At 38.7% G+C, this 24074-nt stretch overlaps 3 protein-coding genes across 4 annotated transcripts; all 3 read right to left on the bottom strand.

The window, feature by feature from the left end:
• Positions 1 to 2606: 2606 nt before the first annotated feature.
• On the bottom strand, positions 2607 to 9385 carry LOC130715974 (ribonuclease TUDOR 1-like). Of its 2 annotated transcripts, XM_057566155.1 has the most exons (18): positions 9183 to 9385; positions 8728 to 8916; positions 8513 to 8587; positions 8296 to 8409; positions 8090 to 8194; positions 7473 to 7679; positions 7188 to 7397; positions 6997 to 7104; positions 6213 to 6383; positions 5930 to 6127; positions 5487 to 5849; positions 5164 to 5394; positions 4903 to 5091; positions 4745 to 4822; positions 4459 to 4653; positions 3435 to 3812; positions 2986 to 3190; positions 2607 to 2847 (listed from the first exon to the last, which is right to left on the bottom strand). In XM_057566155.1, exons 2-17 carry the CDS (start codon positions 8884 to 8886, stop codon positions 3002 to 3004), a joined length of 2970 nt encoding a protein of 989 aa, XP_057422138.1. In that variant the 5' UTR covers positions 8887 to 8916; positions 9183 to 9385; the 3' UTR covers positions 2607 to 2847; positions 2986 to 3001. The 2 variants fall into 2 exon arrangements, with proteins under 2 accessions (XP_057422138.1, XP_057422132.1); XM_057566149.1 differs by having other exon boundaries at positions 2607 to 3190.
• Positions 9386 to 12594: 3209 nt separating this feature from the next.
• On the bottom strand, positions 12595 to 13563 carry LOC130747404 (protein MAINTENANCE OF MERISTEMS-like). The gene is made up of 2 exons (XM_057600346.1): positions 12880 to 13563; positions 12595 to 12792 (listed from the first exon to the last, which is right to left on the bottom strand). Exons 1-2 carry the CDS (start codon positions 13561 to 13563, stop codon positions 12595 to 12597), a joined length of 882 nt encoding a protein of 293 aa, XP_057456329.1.
• A 2192-nt stretch (positions 13564 to 15755) lies between these two features.
• Positions 15756 to 22476, bottom strand: LOC130715966 (ribonuclease TUDOR 1-like). Its single transcript, XM_057566135.1, has 17 exons — positions 22086 to 22476; positions 21648 to 21826; positions 21423 to 21497; positions 21205 to 21318; positions 21003 to 21107; positions 20381 to 20587; positions 20097 to 20306; positions 19915 to 20022; positions 19123 to 19293; positions 18840 to 19037; positions 18397 to 18759; positions 18074 to 18304; positions 17812 to 18000; positions 17654 to 17731; positions 17375 to 17569; positions 16352 to 16729; positions 15756 to 16253 (listed from the first exon to the last, which is right to left on the bottom strand). The coding sequence occupies exons 2-17, from the start codon at positions 21804 to 21806 to the stop codon at positions 16062 to 16064; spliced, it is 2973 nt and encodes a 990-aa protein (XP_057422118.1). The 5' UTR covers positions 21807 to 21826; positions 22086 to 22476; the 3' UTR covers positions 15756 to 16061.
• Positions 22477 to 24074: the final 1598 nt, after the last annotated feature.

Below are 24074 nucleotides of genomic sequence, written 5' to 3'. Positions count from 1 at the left end.
TATTAGAGTCGATTTTAGTTATCTTGACTCGTTCATGTCGATTTTAGGATTCGAATCTTTTTGTTTTTGTTGTTTGAAATCCATTGGGCTTTTCTGACAATCCATGTTGTTTTTAATTATTTAATCCTTCTATTTTTTTATTTACAATTCATTTAATACATTTTTGCAATTCAGTAGGATTCTAAGTTGGTCCATCACTATTCGTCATTTTTCAATATATCCACCATCCAATGAATTTTAATTTTAAACGGATGGGTTATGGATTTCCAATGGATTAAATGAATTGATTGTAATCCATCCATTTAAATTAATTTTCTATGTAGATGGATATAGATGCATTTTGTCGTGAATAGACTGGATGGATATGGACTCATGGATCATTTTGCCACCCTAACTTGAACCCATCTTCCACCGTGGCAGCCATTTACCACGTTCTTCTCTGTTCTTGTTGGTGGCAGACGCTGGCTCTTCTCTATAATAAAACTAAGCAGAAGAAAGAAAAGAAAACTAAAAGGAATGTGAAAGAGGAAATTAAAGAAAGAAGTAACTTTAGTTTTCATATATGTACTGGGAGATGCTCCAGCCGGTCACTCCCCGGGTCGATCATGTGAGGACCAACCCCGACCGACCAACCATGTAATTACTTCCGACTCTATTAGCTCAAGCTCCACATTTCTTGTGGACCAGAGCTAGGGGACTACTGTTCTAGGAGACGCTCCAGCCGGGCACCCCCGGGTCGATCATGTTGCCTCCTCACCCCGACCGGTCAACTACGTAATTATGGACTCGCATCACAGGACACAGAGTAAAAGGGGGTTACTTCTAAGCTCACGCCCCACTGAATCATTGGGCCAGAGCTGGGGGACTACTGTTCTGGGAACTTGTAAAGTGGCTAGGATTGGTCCCACATTTCCACAAAGGACAATAGCGGGCCCCACAACGTAGGGTTGACTTCCCTCAACCACCCTAGGGAACTAGGGATTAGACACATGTCACGAGAAGCCTGGACCGTAAGATCCCTCTGGCGCCGGAGGAATAGCAGAGGATCCTACGGCTGGGAAGAGTCAAGACGCAGGCCATGCATGACGTCGCATGGCTCAACCCTAGAGCCAAGACAGGTATATAAGGGGGTTCCCTCCCCCCTTTGGTAAGGTAACTCATCTCTTCATCTCATTACTCACTTACTCACCCTTGTTCAACCTCTTACTTCGGCATTGGAGTCCCTTGCAGGAGTCCCTCCCGGGACCTTCATCAACCGCTCAACGTTACCGTGCCCCTCACCTTCTTCCTACCCTTGCTTCACGGGTAGTTTGGTCGCTCCCCGATCAGTATATTTACATCTTGTTTCCTTTTTTTGTCTTTCTATGTGTATTGTATTATTCTTGAGTTGTATTGTATGTATTCCTTATGAAGCAAAGTTCCTTGTTCTTTCTTAAACACTAATATTAGAAAGATGGTCTTGTTCGGGAATAATATTCCTTGAATATTAGCACTTCTTTGTAGTGTCCAGACATGAGTCTATTTTGTGTAAATATTACTATTTCCAAAAGATATCCTAATAAGCTAACTAGTTGCTATGGTACTTCACATTTGAGTAAAGATAGTAAATATTTGTTCACCCGTATATGTATTTAAATTTATGAAAGCTATTTGATTGTTCCCCGTCTAGTCTAGAAGTGTGACAAGAGTGAGCTGTGAAGAACTTGCCACATATAGTAAATATTTGTTCACCCGTATATGTATTTATAGCTTAGGATGTTGACAATCATATTGGAATATATACAATGTGTAAACCTCAAGGATAGAAGTCTACTGATGAAGCCTTAATTCCTTAAACAAATGTTGGATGTGGAGGCTGTTAAAACCAAAGTCCTCTAAAGTTCATGTTCAACGGCTAGTTTCCTCAAAATTCAACTACAAAATGATATGTGAGCAGTAAGTTGAAGTGGTGCAAAGCAATTTGGGCTGGGCAGGACCTGTCGTGATAGGACCGGCCCACAGTCAAAGCTCGGCGTGACTACAGAAAGACTAGGCGAGGCCTCCTTAGGGCAACCGGTCACATCTTTAGTTAGATTAGGGTGACCTGACCCTTGTAAAGAGAATAGGTGATTCCCATAGGTATCAAACTAAGAGTGTTCTCTAGTAAGTAATCTTAAGCCGAGGATTTATGAGGCCCAAGAGCCCAAATAGGCTAGCATTAGGGTTTTGGATCATATCACTATAAAAGGAGAGGTCATCCATTGTAAAAGGAACCCTTTCATTATGACACAAGACTTTAATTTCTCTTACCTCCCTCTACTAGGGTTTTCTCTTAGGGTTCTCTTGTCCTAAGACAAGAACACAATTATTCAACAAAATGATCTCCATTATTTCCTACTCAAACTACCCTCCAATTTGTTTTTGCAATAGTTCCACATCATTTGGAGTGACTTTTAGTTATAAACTAAACGGTTATACATTCTTTGAGTGTTGTGAGTTGTTTAACATTATAGTATACTATTCCATCTTCAGTTGTATTCCTCCCAAGCTAAGTTATAAAGGAGAGTTGTATTTCTGCAAAAGCTTTTTAGAAAGAGTACTGGCTGAAAAGTTTGAATGGGCTTGAGTTAAAGAATACATGTACTTGTGATTTCATAATGAAAAATCTTATTGTCTGTAGGGACTGGATCTAACCCAGGTTAACTTATTAAGAAAAGTCTTCAATCCAAAACCAAACCAAACCATAGGGGAAAATGTAAGAGAAGTTCTTAAAAAAGACCAAAACGCCTCTTCTGTTCTCATAGTAACAAAGAACCCTGCCGCATGCACCTTATTATGACATCTATAGAAAACAATTGTCCCATCAACCTAACACAAAAATGTTAAAACAAAGATTAATAAAACAAAACTTACAAAGGAATAAGCACGGCATTTCCTTCTTTTTCTCTCTAACTCATGCCTATAAATTGAACCATTCTCTCATGATGTCTATAACATATGATTTACCTCCTGTCTGTTACACTCATTTGCGGCCAGTACCAGCTTTTCTCGCCGGAGGACCGTCCTCCTCATCTGACTCAACATCTCCATACTGCCACATCCCACGCCGTTTGGTGCGTGCCTCGTCCTGGAATTTTTCCAGACTATCAAGACCCGCCTTTCTTTCTTTTCTGTCCCACCGATTCCTTTTTTCCATCCTGGCTAGTCCTTCCTGAAAATTCCACAAGAAAACAGAATGTTCAGAGAAGTGTTTGTATAGAGAATCAAACTATAAGACTTTGAGTGTATCTTTGGTCTGGCGTTGGTGCAAACACAAACAGGATTTCACGTATCTAAAGGTATCAACGAAGAAGCTAGAATTTGCCACGTTGAACTCGACGTGAATCCACGTTGAGTTTAACGGAAATCCAAACACAATGAAATTATATCAAGTAAAAGTGAGCAGCTATAAGCACCTGTAGCATGGCTGCGTTAACGCTGATCTCAGCATCCACAGCAACAAGAGTTACAGCAAGAATTGTCCCAGTTCCCTGCCCTTTTGCTTTTCCTCCAGAAGTATCTCTCTCCTCAACCTGGGCTCTGAACTCTTTTCCACTGCTTAAAGTGAGTTCACTCAAATATTCAGCTGCTTCTTGGCCGAAATCCTCTTCCAAGCTTGGACTTTTAATGTATGCAAGACTGCACAATTGAGCAAGACCGGGTGCGGCAGACACGGACTGATCAAGAGGTCGTAACTGACTGTAAGCTACTTGTTCTTGATTTCCATAGTCAATGTAGAATACTTCAAATATGTCCTGAGGAGATTCAACTGGTCCTCGAGGTGTATTCACAACCTACGAAACTCATGTATGGATGATCAGCGCAAAAAAAACAAAGGATTGTTGCAGCACAAATAGTTTCATAAGGAATTAAAGAAATAAGAGTGGAAACAGACAAGGTAATTTACAAGTGATGCACTGCCTACTTAGCGCATCTCATGAACTCTAACCCTAAAATTACAATACACGAAATTGCAACGAGTCATAAAGAAGGGATGCATATGGTGTTGGCGCATATAATGAAATATTAAATCATCTAAGGTCAATCATTTTCTGGCAAGAAAAGAAATCATATTTATACCAAAATACCTGGTTTAAAGAGATTGAAACTACACATTAAAATTATGAGCTTAAAACTCAAGCAGCTTGCTTCATATATGCAAAAGGGTTTATAAACAGACTGATGTAAACTTCAAAATATATTAAAGGATAAAACATCAATTACAAAGCCATCGGTTGGGGGGGGGGGGCGAAAAAGTCCAGAAAAAAAGAGGAAAGATATTAAAGAAACAGGTCACTGTGACTTAATCATCAATTCATATATTTTTCATCATCCCTTAGTCAATGGGCACATGGTTTTAGCCATGGAATGCAATGCCGACACCAGTCAGGGGGAAAGGACAAAACAAAAGAAATATTTCAGGTTCAGGTTTGAACTCACCATTGCCCGGTACCAGGACTTATCGCCATGAAAATAACAAAGGACTGTGTCACCCTTCTTAGGACTAAATGCACCAAGCACAGGAGCTTCCTTCAGGTTCAAAGAAGCAAGCTGTTGCTGGATGGATGCTATCTTTTGATCACCAACGGTCTGGACATAAAATTTATCACCACCCAAGACTTCGGTAACAATTACCTGTGGAAGCATGACAATGGAATAAGTAATTCCTGAATCCACAGTTTTAAACAAAAAAGATGTATCATTAGCAATATATTATCCTAAGCACCTTAAGTACTTCTTGTTGTTTGCTTTCAACATTTGCCCCATTGGATACTTCCTCTCCTTCAACGAAGTTCTCCCAGATCTGCAAAACATTTTAACTTTAGAAAAGTTAACAGGGAAATAAAAGCGGTAATTTCAAACATTATTGGGACCCTATTTTACTTTCAGTTTTTGCTTCTTAGCAGATTGTTCAGCTCGATCCAAAAGGTGAAATTCAGGAATTCTATCGCTGCCAAAGGAAGTCTGAAGTTTTGCAAGACCGGCTTCAAGTAGTGTGAGTGCAACATTTGTTCTTGACTCCCATAAGGATCCCAAGAATGTTCCATTTCTATCAACAGTTTCCACCTCAAACTGCAAGAATTAAAACATTTAATAAAAAAAGGAATATTCAGGAACCTTAAGTTCATTAAGCAACTGAATTACCTCTACATCTCTCTGCATTATCTTTCGCCTCATCAGTGCTATTGCTTCTTCAGAATAAGGCTCACCACGACCAGGACACCTGACACCAGAGAGTGCGAAAGCAATGCTGCAAGTTTCTTTTGGAATTAACAACTTGAAACGATGGCCACTGAGGACATATTCCACAACAGCAGGAACCCTTCTACTTCGTTGTAGGAAAGGCAAGAAGTCTTTGGCTTTCTTGGCTGATGTCTGATATGAATCAACCGGGAATATATTATCGAGTTAAATTTTACGAACTTCTGAGTAAAAAGAAATTAAAGCATAATTATAAATTTTCTCACGGTGGTCAAGTCAGTTATATGCATCACTGGAGGATCCTTGGCAGAATGGATCCCTTTCCTTCCAGAAAGGGCACGCGATTCAGCAGTAAGAAGGGCATCATAGTAGTTAGATCTCTCTTCAAAGTCACGATGTCTAATGACAGTTCCAAAGCCACGGCCAACAACCAATTCACCAACATTGACACCAGTTGGCTGACTTCCAGCTGAAGGAATAGATGAAGGGGTATCATCACTGTCAGCTTTCGTAGCAGACAATAAGAAGACTGATCCAAAATCCATTACTCTGGAATCAGCAGCTGGTGAAGGAACTGCAGATCCATCTGTAGGAACAATCTTTCTAGAATATTCCATTTCTACATTCACCTGAGAAACATAACAGAAGTAATAAATTATAATGAACTCAGTAATTATATTAAAAGAAGGTACTTAAGATATTTTCATACTTGACGACCAAGGAGGCGTGTTCTTAGGAACTCCTTTGCTTCACGGGCATAGGGAGCTGGTTTTTCATCTCGACGAGGATTGCCTACTTTCGGACACCTAATACTTGAAAGGTTAACTCGCCTCTCAGCTAGTGGGCTGCCATACGGAATGGAATCATCAGCGACAATGATGCAATCTCCACTAACAACCTCAACCACCTGTAAAAATCAAGTTAAGTTGATATGCTTGTATAACTGAAGATTGACCATTTTGTCACGAACAAATGATTGAAGAGTATTTCACCTTTCCAGTAAAATTCTGGTTATGAATTGCCTTTGAATTTGAAGCTGGTGGTACATAGTTTGTCCACATTCTTAACCTGATTTTCTTAGCCTCGAGCTCTGCAGTCTTCAGCCTCCGCTTTGCCTCTTCTTCCATCATATTTGCACTCCATTCGACATATTTAGCATAACCCTATATAACAGGAAAAAATATTGAGATATTTTTAAGAATATTTTGACTGATACTTCATCACATTAAAAGACATGGAATGGATAAACATTCTAAATGTCCATGGAAGATAGACCAGGGAAATAAGTAAATGCCATGGAATATAGATATTGCGTAAACCTAGGATACAAAATAATACAATGAATAACAGTGGATGCAAAACCTTCATAATTACTGTGTCTACTCTTTTTCTCAAACGAAAAAGAATCACCAATAGTTGCATATGATATAGTCCACTCGAGCAAATAAAGCCACAGCAGTGATAGCAAGTGCAATGCTTCGCTTTTCAGATTTATTTAGCTGGTACTTGGTTACTTAATTAAATACTCAATTGAAATTTTAATACAAATTGTGTATCATGCTAATCATATATATAATATACTCCCAAGTAATGACAATACCCCCTCACTGGATCCCCTGAAATTAAGCACAAATACAAACTTAATTCAATCTCAAATAAACCAGTTAGGCAGTTCTACCGTATAAAACAATGGAAGCAAAAAAGTCAGGTTCATCAAGAATTGATTAAGACAAAAAAAGTCATGGCAAGATCACTCTACAGAGGTGAGTGACATACGTTTTCCACAAGTTCCAGTGCCAGGTCTTTGGCTGATTCGCCATCCGGATAATACACCGACCCGATCAAATTGCTAAACTTATCCACGCCTTCTAGAACAATCCGAACCTGCATACCCGTTTCGAATTATTAAAATTTTGATAAGTGCACAAGGAATATAACTTACAGAAACTGAGAAACATGTTACTTACATCTCGATTCAATACACGCATCTCAGTGTAAAATTTTGCATCAGGTCCAAAAGGATCAGCTGCAGTTTCAGTAGATGATGAAACCGCAAGTCTTTGAGCAGATGTAAGCGGTGGTCGAGGTTCCCCAGGAACATCTCCATTATTTTCATCAGCTGGTAACTCTGTTTCAACTACAGTTTCAGGTGCAGCTCTTCTTCCCATTTGTGGGGACTAGTGTGAAGGGAAAACAATTAGTGGCGTGTATAAATAAACCGTCGTAATAGTAACAGAAATTATGAAACATACCTGAATTCCAGCGACAAAAACTTGGACAAACTGAAACTCCGGGAGCAAGTAGACTCGGAGAGTACTGCCATCACGAACCTGCTCAACAATTGCCTCCATCGGAGATCCCTTGTTTGCAGCCAATAAACCCATAGCATCGAAGTTACTGGCGTCACCAATGGCAGAAGGTGGTAGATTTCTGATGGATGCCTCAGCAGCACCAGGAACCTGCAATAACCATAAAATCATAAATGCTACACTCATAAAATAAACAAGAATTTGCAACTACATGTGTCCATTTTCGATTAATTTAAATAAGAGTAGAAGATGATATCTGTAAAATATAAGCAAACATGAGTTCATTCTGTATTGCATGTTAATTTGAAATATGAAAGTAAATTCAAATGGTCATTTCAGCAATAGAAAAGTGAATTATTAAATTTCACATGTAATCAGGACAATTTTTATATAATTACAATAGGGATTTATAGATTCAAATTGGGGATCGCATCATATGATGGAACTGCAATATTGAGGTACTGCATCACAATAATAGCAGTGTGTTTGAAAAAGCACACCTTAATTACAAGCTTTTTTGAAATTCATTTTATACTAAAGAGGAAAAAACCCAAACAAACCTTGCTCCAACGACCAAGGCCTTCCTGTTTAGCTTGCTCTTCAAGCCGTAACAATTCTGCCAGGTATGGACTCACTTCTCCTTTCTGCTGCCCCTGTTCTCTGACCTGCATGAACAAGTTCACAATTAACATCTCAATTAAGCAAAGCAGAATGTAATCAAACGCGGAACATCTAAATGGGAAATCACACGGTATCAAATTTCAACCTTTGCCCATCCTTGAGAAACAACCAACACCCCAACATTCTTGTCACCAAGAAAAACAGTTCCAAAGTCTCGATTGATGGATGCCACACTGTAATCAACTCTAAAAGTCACCTCCTGTTCACATAACAACACATCACGCCAAACACACAGTCAGAAGAAGACAAAACCAGAGCACTCAACCAAATTATTAGAGTAGCAGTAAGTATAAGCTTCCCACCTTCCCTATGCAGAGCTTCCTCAGATACTCTCTGCTTTCCCATGCAAATGGTTCATCCACACCGCCTCTCCGCGCCTAGCGAAATTCCCACAAATCCAAACAACAGAACACCAATGCAATTAAAATCAAAACAGACAGAGTCTCAAAATCTTCATTCAAGATTCTAGCTCACAACCTCATAATCAAATCGAAAACAGTGAATTGAATGAAATTACCAGCCGAGGAGCAATAAGAGAAGACAGAGTGATTGATTTCTCAGGCAGAGGACCAGGCTTGGAGCTAGCAACGGCCACAATGACCAAGCAATCCCCTGAGGGAACCGCCTTCACCCTTCCCCTGTACCATCCTGTAGCTCCAGTCGCTGCCGATGCCATTCTTCAACAGCTACCACCGCACCGTACGATCTGCAACAAAGTCAAACCAATACCAAACACGATTCAGCAAACTTCAATGCAATTCAAAGCCATTAAATACAAAAAAACAAACACGATTTCAGGAAATAACGTCATGCAACCGGTGCAAAACGGAATGCAAAAAACGAAATTCGAATTCTCTGCATAAAAACTCAGATCCATGAAAACTTGAGATTTTTGCAAAACTGCATGGAATTATCGGAATGAAACGGATCGGATAATCAAATAGGAATGCAATCGAGTTTCAGCGACGGTACCTTGAAATGGTTCTCAGTTCGGATCTGCTTAGCTGAATCCGAATGTGAAAAACAGAACAATTCTAACGAGTTTTTTAGGGTTCTTATGTTACACGAAATGGATCCGTCGCCGGAACACGAGCGCGGCGGAGCAGGAGTTTTCAGTGTAACAGTTACGGCGGAGGTTGCGAAACACGGTGGTGGATGTTGAAGAAAATGGAGGTTGTAGGAAAACGGGTTTTTATATAAACAGTTGAATGCTGGTTGAGATTGCACCCTCGTTTTGTAAAGTAATTACGATAAATGCCCCTGAGAAATGAGAATCCTTAAGACAACTAAACACGTCACAGCCATATCCAATTATCCATCATCCTAGATTTAGCAAAGAAAAGGGAGAGACAATAGCTCCCTAGAATTTAGCTTCCTACTTTTAAAATGTTTTTTTCAGAATAATTTTTTGTTAATCCTTAAAAGTTAAAACGGTATCAATGAATGCATAAAAATTACAACGATTTTTTAAATGAGTTTTTTTTACAATTGAAAAATAATTTAAAACAACTTCAAAGATAAGAATGTACGTCAAATATAAGAACGTACATTAATTTTTTCCTTACTTCATATACGTTTCATGTCTTGTGGTGTCAGAATCGTGTATCTTCTATCTAAAGCTATCATTATCCGTTTTTGTATCTTCTATCTAAAGCTACCAATATCCGTTTCTGAAATACAGATTATGGTCGTGGGTCTGCGTAGTATACATTTTCTAAACCCGCACTTAATAAAGCGATAAGCTTTTTAAGGTTGGCGATATTTGGAGAAATTAGTATCTTTGATGCGTTAAAATAATTAAGAACAATTATTTTTTAAATAAAGGAATATATAGAATAAATTTAAAGATAATTTCATTTTCTAAAATGATTTGAGGATGCGCATTCATTATTTCCTTCTCTCATATGCATTGTGTCTTGTGCGGTGAAAACTGTGTATTGCATATCAAAAGTAATTAATATTCATTTTTAAAATACACGATTACTGTCATAAATATGTGTATCACGCATTTTCTAAACTTGCACTAAATAAAGTCATAAGCTCATTGAGCTTGGACATACTTGTAGAAAACCAAAGTGAAAAAATGTTATGTTTTTTTATGATAAAGTTTTGTTCACACTTTATTTTAAGTGTAAATGAAGTGGAGAGAAGAGAGATAAGAAGAAAAACAAGAATATAAAATATATGATGAGTGAAATAATTTACAGATAGATAGAAATTGAGATCTAAATGAAAATGAAGTGTAAAATCAATCATAAATCTCTTTTTAGGTCCCCGTAATGATGACGTGAGATGAAAGAGAGAGACGATCATACAAGATAGCTCTCTGTCTTATTATATAGGTTCATGTTTGCTGTGAATCTAACTTGATAACGTATGAATTTTTAAATATGAACTACATTCAGAGTTTCAGTTTCATTGTCAGGTTAAATGAAGTGGAAATATAAAATCAAGGGAATTGTTATTCAGACCCCCCCCCCCACTCCTATTTAGACCGGAGGAAATTTCTGAAACCCGAAATTACCCCTTTCGAACGCACCTTTAACTTGCGTGATGGTCGCAGTTTGAACCTTATTTTCCGAGTGCGAAACAGACGCACACTGAGGGTGCGATTGTGACGCACTTTGAGAGTGCGTTTAAAACGCACCGGCCATTGACCATGAGTCAACAACCGGTAAAACTCATTAAATGAGTCATTAAGTGCGTCGTTACAACCTAGGTCATCGCAGCTCTATAAAAAGGGCTTCCCAATCCTTCATTTTTCACACAACACCTCTCTTCTTCCTCTCCTCCTCTTCTATGCTTTTCTTATGTCTTCTTTTTAATGTTATTCTTTTGGTTTAGGGGGTTTTGAGTGGTTGGGGTTATGTGGATGTTATCCCCAACATTAGCAACTTTGAGTACTTTGAAAGTGAAATTTCAAATTCAGAGTGCCAAAGTTGCTAATGTAGGGGCAACCATCCTTGCTCATCCTTGCTTGTTCAAAGTACTCAAAGTTGCTAAATAGAATAGGTCCAAGCTCTAGTAGAAAATGCCCTCCGGAGTCTCCTTTTTGTGATGGAAACATCAAGGCTCACCCAGGTTCAGGTGGTTGCACTGGATCTATCCGGGATGCCGAGGAGGAGAAGACAAGGAAGGGGACCTCAGAAGCCAAGAAAGAGGACCTGAAGAAGAAGAAGACTCCCTCCTGATTGTATCCTATGTGGGGGGTCATTGTACTTGTATATGTCAAGTACTAGGGTTAGGACTTAGGGTCTAGGGGTCATTGTACTTGTATGTTCGAAAATTTTGTAATTTATCATCAAAAAATTATGAATAAAGTACTTATTTGTTTCAGCATGTTTCTGTTTCTGTTTCATATCTAGTTCTGGTTTCGAGTTGTAAATTGCACTCTCAGGGTGCGTCGTCGACGCTGCTCCAAGGAGCGTCTGCGTCGCACCATGTAGAAGCGTCTAACACGCACCCTGGGAGTGCGATTAATTCAGAACTTGTGTCGTGTACAGGGACCCTGGCATGGAACATTGTTTGGGTGTTACATGTCGCACTCTCATGGTGCGTCTTAGACGCATCTTAAGGATGCGATTGAGACGCACCATGAGTGTGCGATGAGAACAGTAAATGTTACATGTTACCAAAACAGAACAATTGAAGACTAAATTAAGGAAAAATTAATCACAACACAACATAACTTGTCTTTAAAACACAACCTACGTGAAAAGTAATTTGTGTTCAATACAGTCATCCTTTAATTAATCCTAAAACACTAGACCTAACTAGTCTTCGAGGTAGATGCTTTTGCTTTTCCTTTCTTCTTTCTGTCAGGGCCACCACCACCATGAGGTGCAACTCCATTGCCACCGCCACTGTCATCATCATCACCTCCATACTCCAAGTGCTGCATTATGATATCCCGCATACGCTAGTTTGCCTCGAGGATCCGCTGAGGGGTCTCACTGGGGTCAACTGTGATATCACTCAACTCCCGTAATTGTTCGAGAACATCCTACAAGCAACAATGAAACATAATCATAAATTGTAATATAAACAAAATCAAACTAGTCATTAAATTATTGATCCTTACCACAAGAGTTACTGCCACAGGACCTCTTGTTTCAGGAGGGACCACAAAGCGGTGTGAGATTGTCTTGTACCACTCAAAGTAGCGAGGCGTTGTCGTTGGAGTGTCAGTATGTTGAGCAGCCAAGCAATGAGACATGTTCTCAAATCTCTCATCAATATCCTCAATAGGGGGAATGTTTGCCGGTGGTAATTTGGGTTGATCCTGGAGCATATAGAACTGCCTCAACACACGCTCTGGCAGATATGGCCGGATGATGCCTGAATGCCGAATCCACCCACTGTAAAGACACTCCTGCTGAAAGGGTCAATCCACTCTATGCCCGTCATATGGAGTCCATATAACATTGTTATCCCTAAGGTCATCTAGGATTAGCCTCTTCGCATGCAGGTCCACAGTCCCCTTCTTGGTGACCCATTTGCAAGCTCGCGGGTCTTTCTCACTGTATTTCCTGTTCAGGTTTCTATCAAACAATGAAGCAGGGAAGTGCTCAAATATCCATGCCTGTAATCAAATAATCATACATCAAGATGAGATACCTTAAATTACGTTAATTACAATTTAACTAAAATAAGAGTTGTAGAATCATACCTGAAACAGATTTAAGTATCCTCCAAGACTAGTGGTGCAGACCTTGGTGGCGTCCTTTAGCTGGTCATAAAGGAAAGCCAATGCCATGGCGCCCCATGCATACTCCCCAATCTTTTCCAAATCCATGAACATCCCCAAATATGCAACATCCACCTTGTTGTTTGTCTTCCCACAGAAGATCGTCATGCCCACCAAACGCAGCAAGAAGGCTCTAGCAGCTTTCTTGGTCTTCCCTTCCTTAGCCATGTCCTCAACCATCTTCAACAACCATGTATAACGAGCATTAGGTCCTAAGGACTTTCGGATCTCCTCTTCAGCATCTGCTTGTGTAACACCAAGCTGTTTATGCAATACAGTGGCTGCTTCCTCACGAGTCAGGGCTGGGAGAGTGAAGAATTTGCCCTTCACAAGAATGTGTAGCAAAGAACTAACATCATCCAGTGTGATGGTCATCTCCCCAAATGGCATATGGAAAGAGGATGTTTTCGGCTGCCATCTCTCCACAAACGATGTTAGCATGGTCTTGTCAACAGAGGGAATGTTGCATGTCAACAAAGGCAATAGACCAGCAGCCACAACTCTTCCCTTTACATAAGTCGAAAAGCATTTTAACACATCCTTATTCTTCTTCTTATCATTCCCAAGCATAACATTCCCATGGTGGTAGGTTTTCAAGACACTCATATCAAGCACTTCAGCAGGTTTCTTGTAATGCTTCCACACCTCCAGTGATATATGTTGCTTGAAGCTCTTCAGCAAGGTATTGTCATAAGGCCCCAAGGAAAGAATATATCATCATCATCATCTTCCTCACCTTGATCTGCTTGTGTATGCCCGCCATCCTCTTCCTCCTCCTCTTCCTCCTTCTCCTCCTCAGTAAAACCCTCCTCCTCTTCTTCACCAGAACTTTCATCCTCTCCTTGACCAGAACCCTGTTCTACATCAACCATATCATCATCTTCAGGTTCAGGCTCCTGTACTTCTTCTGGTTCAGGCTCCTATACTGCACTGGCAGCAGTCGTTGCACTACTTGCACGCCTTTTACGGGTTGCCTCGTCACGCCTTTTACGTGCTTCTTCTTTCTTTCGTAGGGCAGCGGCTTCACGAGCCTTACGTACCGATGTCGTGGGGGGAATTCTCCCTTCGTTGGCCGGTGGCACACTCAAATTCTTTGTTCTTGCCATATCTGAACCAACATTGGAAACATAAGACTCAAAACAGAACAAAAACATAGCATTGAAGCTTTGACATATAAGGGTCTATGACGCACTCTCAGGGTGCGTCTGTGTCGCTCCTTAAGGGTGCGTATCAAGCGCATCCTTAAGGTGCGTGCATTCTGAACACGCACCTTCAAGATGCGACGCATACGCGTCTACAAGGTGCGATCAAAACCATAACATAATGGGTCGGGTCGCGTAACGAACCTGGGTTCCGGGAAGAATGTTGGGCTGTTGGCAGCAGAAGGTGGCGATGGGGGTGGCGGCGACTCCACACGGTTGCGGTGTAGCTGGCGATGACGACGGCCGGCGGAGGCAGCGGAGGATATGCGTGAGAGAGGGAGGGAGATTTTGAATGAGAGAAATGTGTTTGGGGGGGGGGTTTCAGAAGTTTGAAAAAGTGGGAGAAGTGGGAGGGGGGGAGTTAGTGGGGAAAGTGGGAATTTTTTTTTAACAGGGGCATTTTGGACAATTCGCCAATTTTAAGGGGTCTGAATAGGGGTCGGGGGGTCTGAATACAATACCCTAAAATCAATCATAGCACTTTTTTTAGGTCCTTGTAATGATGGGGAGATGAAAAAGAGAAACGATCATACAAGATAACTCACGGTCTTATCAGATGGATTCATGTTTGTTGTGAAACTAACTTGATAACGTCTGCATTTTTAAATATGAACCACATTCAGAGTTTCATTGTCAAGTTTTTCATTTCTTCCTTATTTTATTCTGTGACGTAATAGTGGTAAAATTGTATAATTTGTGCAATTCTATATTAAAAACTGTATACGGTAAAAAGAATTGAAATGTTGATTTTCTTAGCTTATCATGTACAAGATTATGCGCGCGTGCACACACACATATATATATATATTTATTTATTTATAAATAAAGTTGTAATGATTGTGATTAATTTGTAAATCAAAATCAAAAGAGTAATCAAATTGTGTAGAAAAATCTTCCTAAAAAAGGGAAATAATATATGATTAAGTTAATACACCAACTCACCTCCACAAGGAAAAGGAAAAGTATATGACATTCAACTTGGCATGAGTGGAGGTTTCAATATCGGTTTAATGAGTAGGTCAACAAGAGACAATAGCATGATCTCACATTGGTGATTGGACGCAACATAGAAAATATACACATAGGTGGATCAACGATCACCAGTTTCCCCAACCTAAGGAGTCACAGAATGTTGTAAGAGTGAGTTTGGGCTCCCGAGTTAGATCGAGACCATGACTCACGATTCATCTAAGGTAACGAAGGATATGTTTCAAAGCTTTTATATGGATATCTTAATTCCTCTGCCAGTGTTGAGACAACTTGTTTACATAGAATGAAATGTGTGACCTAGTGAGACTCAAATATTGGAGAGAACCAGCAAGTTTGATGTATAAGGTGACGTTGCTAGTGGAGGTATCACACTAAGGGACAAGTGAACATGCAGTCACCATTGGATTGTAACAAGTTTAGCATCAGTCATGAAGGTCGTGGCCAAAATATCTCGTATGTAGTGATGTCGAGCGGTTGAACCAGGTCCGACCGTGGTAATTTAGATGATACATTACATATATTATTAGACAATATATGTTATATTTGTGAATAGTGAATAGCTTATTAATATTATATGATAAAATTATTTTTTATTAAATATAAAAGTAAAGAATATAAAATTACAATAACATAAATTATTACTTAGTCCCGAATGACACCTCAAGTAGTAAGAGTTGATGACATGAGTTGAGGAGGGTTCTTAACCCTGCCGCAAGCACCTTATTGTGACATCTAGAGAAAACAATTGTCCCATCAACCTAACACAAAATTTTTAAAACAAAGATTAAATCAAACAAAACTTACAAAGGAATAAGCACGGCATTTCCTTCTTTTTCTCTCTAACTCATGCCTATAATTTAAACCTTCCCTCATGATGTCTATAACATATAATTTACTTCCTGTCTGTTACACTCATCTGCGGCCAGCACCGGCTTTTCTCGCCGGAGGAGCAGTGTCCTCATCATCTGACTCGACATCTCCATACTGCCACATTCCACGCCGTTCCTTGCGTGCATCGTCCTGGAATTTTTGCAGACTATCAAGACCCACCTTTCTTTCTTTTCTGTCCCACCGGTTCCTTTTTTCCATCCTGGCAAGTCCTTCCTGAAAATTCCACAAGAAAATAAAAAGTTCAGAGAAGTGTTTGCACAGGGAATCAAACTATGAGAATATTCAAGCAAAAAGTGAGCAACTATAATCACCTGTAGCATGGCAGCGTTAACGCTGATCTCAGCATCCACGGCAACAAGAGTTACTGCAAGAATTGTCCCAGTTCCCTGCCCTTTCACTTTTCCTCCGGAAGTATCTCGCTCCTCAACCTGGGCTCTGAACTCTTTTCCACTGCTTAAAGTGAGTTCACTCAAATATTCAGCTGCTTCTTGGCCGAAATCCTCTTCCAAGCTTGGACTCTTAATGTATGCAAGACTGCACAATTGAGCAAGACCGGGTGCGGCAGACACGGACTGATCAAGAGGCCGTAGCTGACTGTAAGCTACTTGTTCTTGATTTCCATAGTCAATGTAGAATACTTCAAATATGTCCTTAGGAGATTCAACTGGTCCTCGAGGTGTATTGACAACCTACAACATTCAATTATGAATTATCAGCATAACGAAAACAAAGGCATGTGGCACCATACATCATTTCATAAGGAAAAAGGAAATTAGAGTGGAAACAGAGAAGGTGAAATATAAGTAATGCACTTCATATTTAGCATCTCATGAACTCTGACCCTCAAATTACAGTATAGGAAATTACAAAAAGAAGTCATAAAGAAGAGATGCATATGGAGTTGGCCCATATAATGAAATATCAAATCATCTCAGGTCAATCATATTCATGAAAGAAAAGGAATAATATTTATATAAAAATACCTGGTTTAAGGAGACTGAAACTACGTCACATTAATATTATTAGCTTAAAACACAAGCAGGTTTGCATCATATATGCAAAAAGGGTTTATAAACAGACTGATGTAAACTTCAAACCAGATTAAGGGATAAAAGATCAATAACAAAGTTGTCGATCGGGGCGGGGGCACTAAAAGATCCAGAAAAAAGGAGGAAAGATATTAAAGAAACAGGTCACTGTGACTTAATCATCAAGTCATATATTTTTCATCAGCCCTTATCCAATGGCAACATGTTTTCAGCCATGGAATGCAATGCCTACACCAGTAAGGGTGAAAGGACAAAAGAAAAGAAAGATTTCAGGTTGGAACTCACCATTGCCCGGTACCAGGACTTATCAGCATGAAAATAACAAAGGACTATGTCACCCTTCTTAGGACTAAATGCACCAAGCACAGGAGCTTCTTTCAGGTTCAAAGCAGCAAGCTGTTGCTGAATGGATGCTATCTTTTGATCACCAACTGTCTGGACATAGAATTTACCACCACCCAAGACTTCTGTAACAATTACCTGTGGAAGCACGAAAATGGGATAAGTCATTCCACACAGTTTTAAACAAAAAAGATGTGTCATTAGTAAGATAGTGTCCCTCACCTTAAGTACTTCTTGCTGTTTGCTTTCAACATTTGCGCCATTTGATACTTCCTCTCCTTCAACGAAGTTCTCCCAGATCTGCAAAAGAGTTTAACTTTAGAAAAGTTAACAGGGAAATAAAAGCGATAATTTCAAACATTATTGGGATCCTATTTTACTTTCAGTTTTTGCTTTTTAGCAGATTGTTCAGCTCGATCCAAAAGATGAAATTCAGGAATTCTGTCGCTGCCAAAGGAAGTCTGAAGTTTTGCAAGACCAGCTTCAAGAAGTGTGAGTGCCACATTTGTTCTTGACTCCCATAACGATCCCAAGAACGTTCCATTTCTATCAACAGTTTCCACCTCAATCTGCAAGAATTAAAACATTTAACAAAACAAGGCAATATTAAGGAACCTTAAGTTCATTAAACAACTGAATTACCTCTACATCTCTCTGCATTATCTTTCGCCTCATCAGTGCAATTGCTTCTTCAGAATAAGGCTCACCACGACCAGGACACCTGACACCAGAGAGTGCGAAAGCAATGCTGCAAGTTTCTTTTGGAATTAACAACTTGAAACGATGGCCACTGAGGACATATTCCACAACAGCAGGAATCCTTCTACTTCGATGTAGGAAAGGCAAGAAGTCTTTGGCTTTCTTCGCTGATGTCTGATATGAATCAACCGGGAATATATTATCGAGTTAAATTTTACGAACTTCTGAGTAAAAAGAAATTAAAGCATAATTATAAATTTTCTCACGGTGGTCAAGTCAGTTATATGCATCACTGGAGGATCCTTGGCAGAATGGATCCCTTTCCTTCCAGAAAGGGCACGCGATTCAGCAGTAAGAAGGGCATCATAGTAGTTAGATCTCTCTTCAAAGTCACGATGTCTAATGACAGTTCCAAAGCCACGGCCAACAACCAATTCACCAACATTGACACCAGTTGGCTGACTTCCAGCTGAAGGAATAGATGAAGGGGTATCATCACTGTCAGCTTTCGTAGCAGACAATAAGAAGACTGACCCAAAATCCATTACTCTGGAATCAGCAGCTGGTGAAGGAACTGCAGATCCATCTGTAGGAACAATCTTTCTAGAATATTCCATTTCTACATTCACCTGAGAAACATAACAGAACTAATAAATTATAATGAACTCAGTAATGATATTAAAAGAAGGTACTTAAGATATTTTCATACTTGACGACCAAGGAGGCGTGTTCTTAGGAACTCCTTTGCTTCACGGGCATAGGGAGCTGGTTTTTCATCTCGACGAGGATTGCCTACTTTCGGACACCTAATACTTGAAAGGTTAACTCGCCTCTCAGCTAGTGGGCTGCCATACGGAATGGAATCATCAGCGACAATGATGCAATCTCCACTCACAACCTCAACCACCTGTAAAAATCAAGTTAAATTGATATGCTTGTATAACTGAAGATTGACCATGTTGTCACGAACAAATGATTGAAGAATATTTCACCTTTCCAGTAAAATTCTGGTTATGAATTGCCTTTGAATTTGAAGCTGGTGGTACATAGTTTGTCCACATTCTTAGCCTGCTTTTCTTAGCCTCGAGCTCTGCAGTCTTCAGCCTCCGCTTTGCCTCTTCTTCCATCATATTTGCACTCCATTCAACATATTTAGCATAACCCTATATAACAGGAAAAAATATTGAGAAATATTTTTAAGAATATTTTGACTGATATTTCATCAGATTAAAAGACATGGAATGAATAAACATTCTAAATGTCCATGAAGAGAGACCAGGGAAATCAGTAAATGTCATGCAATATAGATATTGCGTAAACCTAGGATACACAATAAAACAATGAATAACAATTGATGAATCATAAAACCTTCATAATTAGTAGGTCTACTCTTTTTGTCAAAAGAAAAAGAATCACCAATATTTTCATATGATAGTCCACTCAAGCAAATAAAGCCAGCAGTGATAGCAAGTACAATGTTTCGCTTTTCAAATCTATTTAGCTGGTATTTGGTTACTTAATTAAATACTCAATTGGAATTTTAATACAAATTGTGTATCATGCTAATCATATATATAATATACTCCCAAGTATTGACAATGCCCCCTCACTGGATCCCCTGAAATTAAGCACAAATACAAACGAATACAAACTTAATTCAATCTCACATAAACCAGTCAGGCAGTTCTACAGTATAAAACAATGGAACCAAACAAGTCAGGTTCATCAAGAATAGATTAAGACAAAAAAAGTCATGGCTCACTCTACAGAGGTGAGTGACGTACGTTTTCCACAAGTTCCAGTGCCAGGTCTTTGGCTGATTCGCCATCAGGATAATACACCGACCCGATCAAATTGCTGAACTTATCCACGCCTTCTAGAACAATCCGAACCTGCATACCCATTTGAATTATTAAAATTTTGATAAATGCACAAGGAATATAACTTACAGAAACATGTTACTTACATCTCGATTCAATACACGCATCTCAGTGAAAAATTTTGCATCAGGTCCGAAAGGATCAGCTGCAGTTTCAGTAGAAGATGAAACCGCAAGTCTTTGAGCAGATGTAAGCGGGGGTCGAGGTTCCCCAGGAACATCTCCATCATTTTCATCAGCTGTTAACTCTGTTTCAACTACAGTTTCGGGTGCAGCTCTTCTTCCCATTTGTGGGGACTAGTGTGAAGGGAAAACAATTAGTGGCGTGTATAAATAAACGGTAGCAATAGCAACACATTTATGTAACATACCTGAATTCCAGCAACAAAAACTTGGACAAACTGAAACTCCGGGAGCAAGTAGACTCGGAGAGTACTGCCATCACGAACCTGCTCAACAATTGCCTCCATCGGAGATCCCTTGTTTGCAGCCAATAAACCCATAGCATCAAAGTTACTAGCATCACCAATGGCAGAAGGTGGTAGATTTCTGATGGATGCCTCAGCAGCACCAGGAACCTGGAATAACCATAAAATCATATATGCTACACTCATGAGGTCACGGTAAACGTGAATTAGCAACTACATCTGTCCATTTTCGATCAATTTAAATGGGAGTAGAAGATGATATCTATAAAATATAAGCAAGCACGAGTTCATTCTATATTACATGTTAATTTGAAATATGAAAGAAAATTCAAATGGTCATTTCAGCAATAGAAAAGTGAATTATTAAATGTCACATGTAATCAGGACGATTTTGATATAATGACAATAGGGATTTCTAGATTCAAATTGGGGATCGCATCATGTGATGGAACTGCAGTATTGAGGTACTGCATCACACAGTAATAGCAGTGTGTTTGAAAAAGCACACCTTAATTACAGCTTTTTGAAAATTCATTTTAGTTTATAGAGGAAAACCCAAACAAACCTTGCTCCAACGACCAAGGCCTTCCTGTTTAGCTTGCTCTTCAAGCCGTAACAATTCTGCCAGGTAGGGACTCACTTCTCCTTTCTGCTGGCCCTGTTCTCTGACCTGCATGAACAAGTTCACAATCAACAATGCAATTCAAAAAGTAGAATGTAATCCAAACACAGCACATCTAAATGGGAAATCACAATTCAATTTCAACCTTTGCCCATCCTTGAGAAACAACCAACACCCCAACATTCTTCTCACCAAGAAAAACGGTTCCAAAGTCTCGATTGATGGACGCCACATTGTAATCAACTCTAAAAGTCACCTCCTGTTGAAATAACAACACATCACGCCAAACACACAGTCAGAAGAAGACAAAACCAGAGCACTCAACCAAGTTATCACACTAGAGCGCAACTCTAGGCTTCCCACCTTCCCTATGCAGAGCTTCCTCAGATACTCTCTGCTTTCCCATGCAAATGGTTCATCCACACCGCCTCTCCGCGCCTAGCGAAATTCCCAAATATCCAAACAACAGAACACCAATGCAATTAAAATCAAAACAGAGAAATGCAATTACTCAGCACAGAGTCTCAAGATCTTCATTGACGGTTCTAGTTTTCAATCTCATAATTTATTGAAATATTGTGAAATTACCAGTCTAGGAGTAATAAGAGAAGCCAGAGTGATTGATTTTTCAGGCAGAGGACCAGGCTTGGAGCTAGCAACGGCCACAATGACCAAGCAATCCCCTGAAGGAACCGCCTTCACCCTTCCCCTGTACCATCCTGTAGCTCCAGTCGCAGCCGATGCCATTCTTCACCGCACCGCACGATCTGCAACAAAGTCAAACCAATACCAAACACGATTCAGCAAACTTCAATGTAATTCAAAGCCATTAAATACAAAAAGACAAACGCAATTTCAGGTAATAACGTCATGCAACCGGTGCAAAACGGAATGCAAAAAACAGTGAAGAAAATCAAAACTCAGATCCATGAAAACTTGAGATTTTGGAAAAACTGCATGGAATTATCGGAATGAAACGGATCGGATAATCATATAGGAAATGCGATCGAGTTTCAGCGGCGGTACCTTGAAATGGTTCTCAGTTCGGATCTGCTTAGCTGAATCCGAATGTGAAAAACAGAACAATTCTCACGAGTTTTTTAGGGTTCTTGTGTTATGCGAAATGGATCCGTCGCCGGAACACGATGCGGCGGAGCAAGAGTTTTCAGTGTTACAGTTACGAGGCGGAGGTTGCGAAACACGGTGGTGGTCGTGGAAGAAAGTGGAACTCGGAGGAAACGGGTTTTTGTATAAACTGTTGAATGCTGGTTGAGATTGTACCCCTCGTTTTGTAGAGTAATTACGATAAATGCCCCTGAGAAATGAGAATCCTTAAGACAACTAAACAAGTCACACGGTCACACCCATATCTAATTCTCCATCATCCTAGATTTAGCAAAGAGTAAGAAGAGAGACCTTTTCAAAAAAAGAAAAAAGAAAAAAGAAAAAGAGAGAGTGAGAGACAATAGCTTCCTAGAATTTGAAGCCAATCTATCTATAATCTATAATCTATCTATCTATAATATATAATATATATATAATATAATATAATAATATAATAATATAATATATAATATATAATATATATATAAAAGAGAAGTTTTTGCAGTCTAGAGGGTAATTTTGTAATTCACTTTATTATTACACATTGTTGTATTTTTTTTCATGGTCATTAGTGTAATTATGTTTCTTGTTAAATTAGAAATCAATCAGGACCGTTCGTTGGTTTTGAACTTAGCATCCTCTTTCAATCTTGGCCACAAGTTTTGAACACTCTTCAAATTATTATATCTACACATAGGTGATTTTTGGCATTCCATCTCATTAAATTTATCATACTACTTTAATGTAATAAATGTTTATATTCCTAATAAATTTAACGTTTTAAATTTAAATATTAATTAATGTGTGAATTTTAATAACATTGATTTTTCCTATTCCATTAGAATAATCAGAATGAAACACATGTGTGAATTTTAACAAGCATGCATACTAATTTTAAAAAAATATTTTTAATTATTATGTGATTTTTGGTAGTTATATAAATATGTTATTTTATTAGCACATAGTTTTTTATTTATTCTAAATTTTTATAATTTATGTATTTTTTCCATTCCAATTTCTCCATTTGTCTAATTAAATATTTATTTATATTTTTATACATTTTCTAAAAAAATATATTTTTAATTCATCTCTTATGAAATTGATTTTAAAATTTGATAACACTAATGATTTTATGACTTTAAAAAAATTCTTGACCTTTCAATATTCTAATTGTTTCAACTTTTCTAAATGAATTATTCATGACTTTTCATTGTCCAAAACTCATATTCCCAATTTCAATTAATTCTAAAATGAATAATATTCAATGAATGGAACGAGGAAGATAATTTTTGAGGCTTTTCATATCCTTCATGGTTTAGTCTCTAGGTATAAATATTCTTCATCTATTTGGTTTGTCTGCATCTTTTCTTTAATTTCATCTACATTTTTTAGCTCCAGAGTTGTCAGTGACAGAAAATCATAACACAATGCAGGGTTTGTTTTGTTGCTGTGAAATTGGTGAGCTACTAGCTTATGTTTTAGGTTTCAAGTTTTGTAAATCATGTACAGAACATCAATGCGGTTTTTAGGTAGTGTTCATGTTCTGTTTTGTTCTTTATTTTTTCTAGATTTTTCTATAAGGATGTAAGATGTCAATATTTTCTGAACAATGACTTAAATTTGGTTGAAACCTTGAAATCTTTAATGTTACGACCATAGAAAATAGGAGAAGTTCATGTTTATCGATTTCATTTTTGTGTGATTTATTTTTCTATCTTCGTGTCAATATGTTTCTAATATGCATTCTTCTTGGTTCAAAAACTAATCCAAGATGTTAAGTCAATATCCTCTTGAAGCTATAATGTAACCAATGTGAAGTTTCTCATCCTAGGCTTGGTTTTAGCTATTAAAAAGTTGTACATCTCAAGGTAGCCAACTAATTAAAGTTTATGAACTCTCATCTTTTATATA

This window comes from Lotus japonicus, chromosome 1 (assembly GCF_012489685.1).
Source record: "Lotus japonicus ecotype B-129 chromosome 1, LjGifu_v1.2".
In the NCBI taxonomy this organism is placed as follows: domain Eukaryota; kingdom Viridiplantae; phylum Streptophyta; class Magnoliopsida; order Fabales; family Fabaceae; genus Lotus; species Lotus japonicus.
Note: the sequence above shows the minus strand (reverse complement) of the source record. Positions and strands in the feature narration are given on the sequence as shown.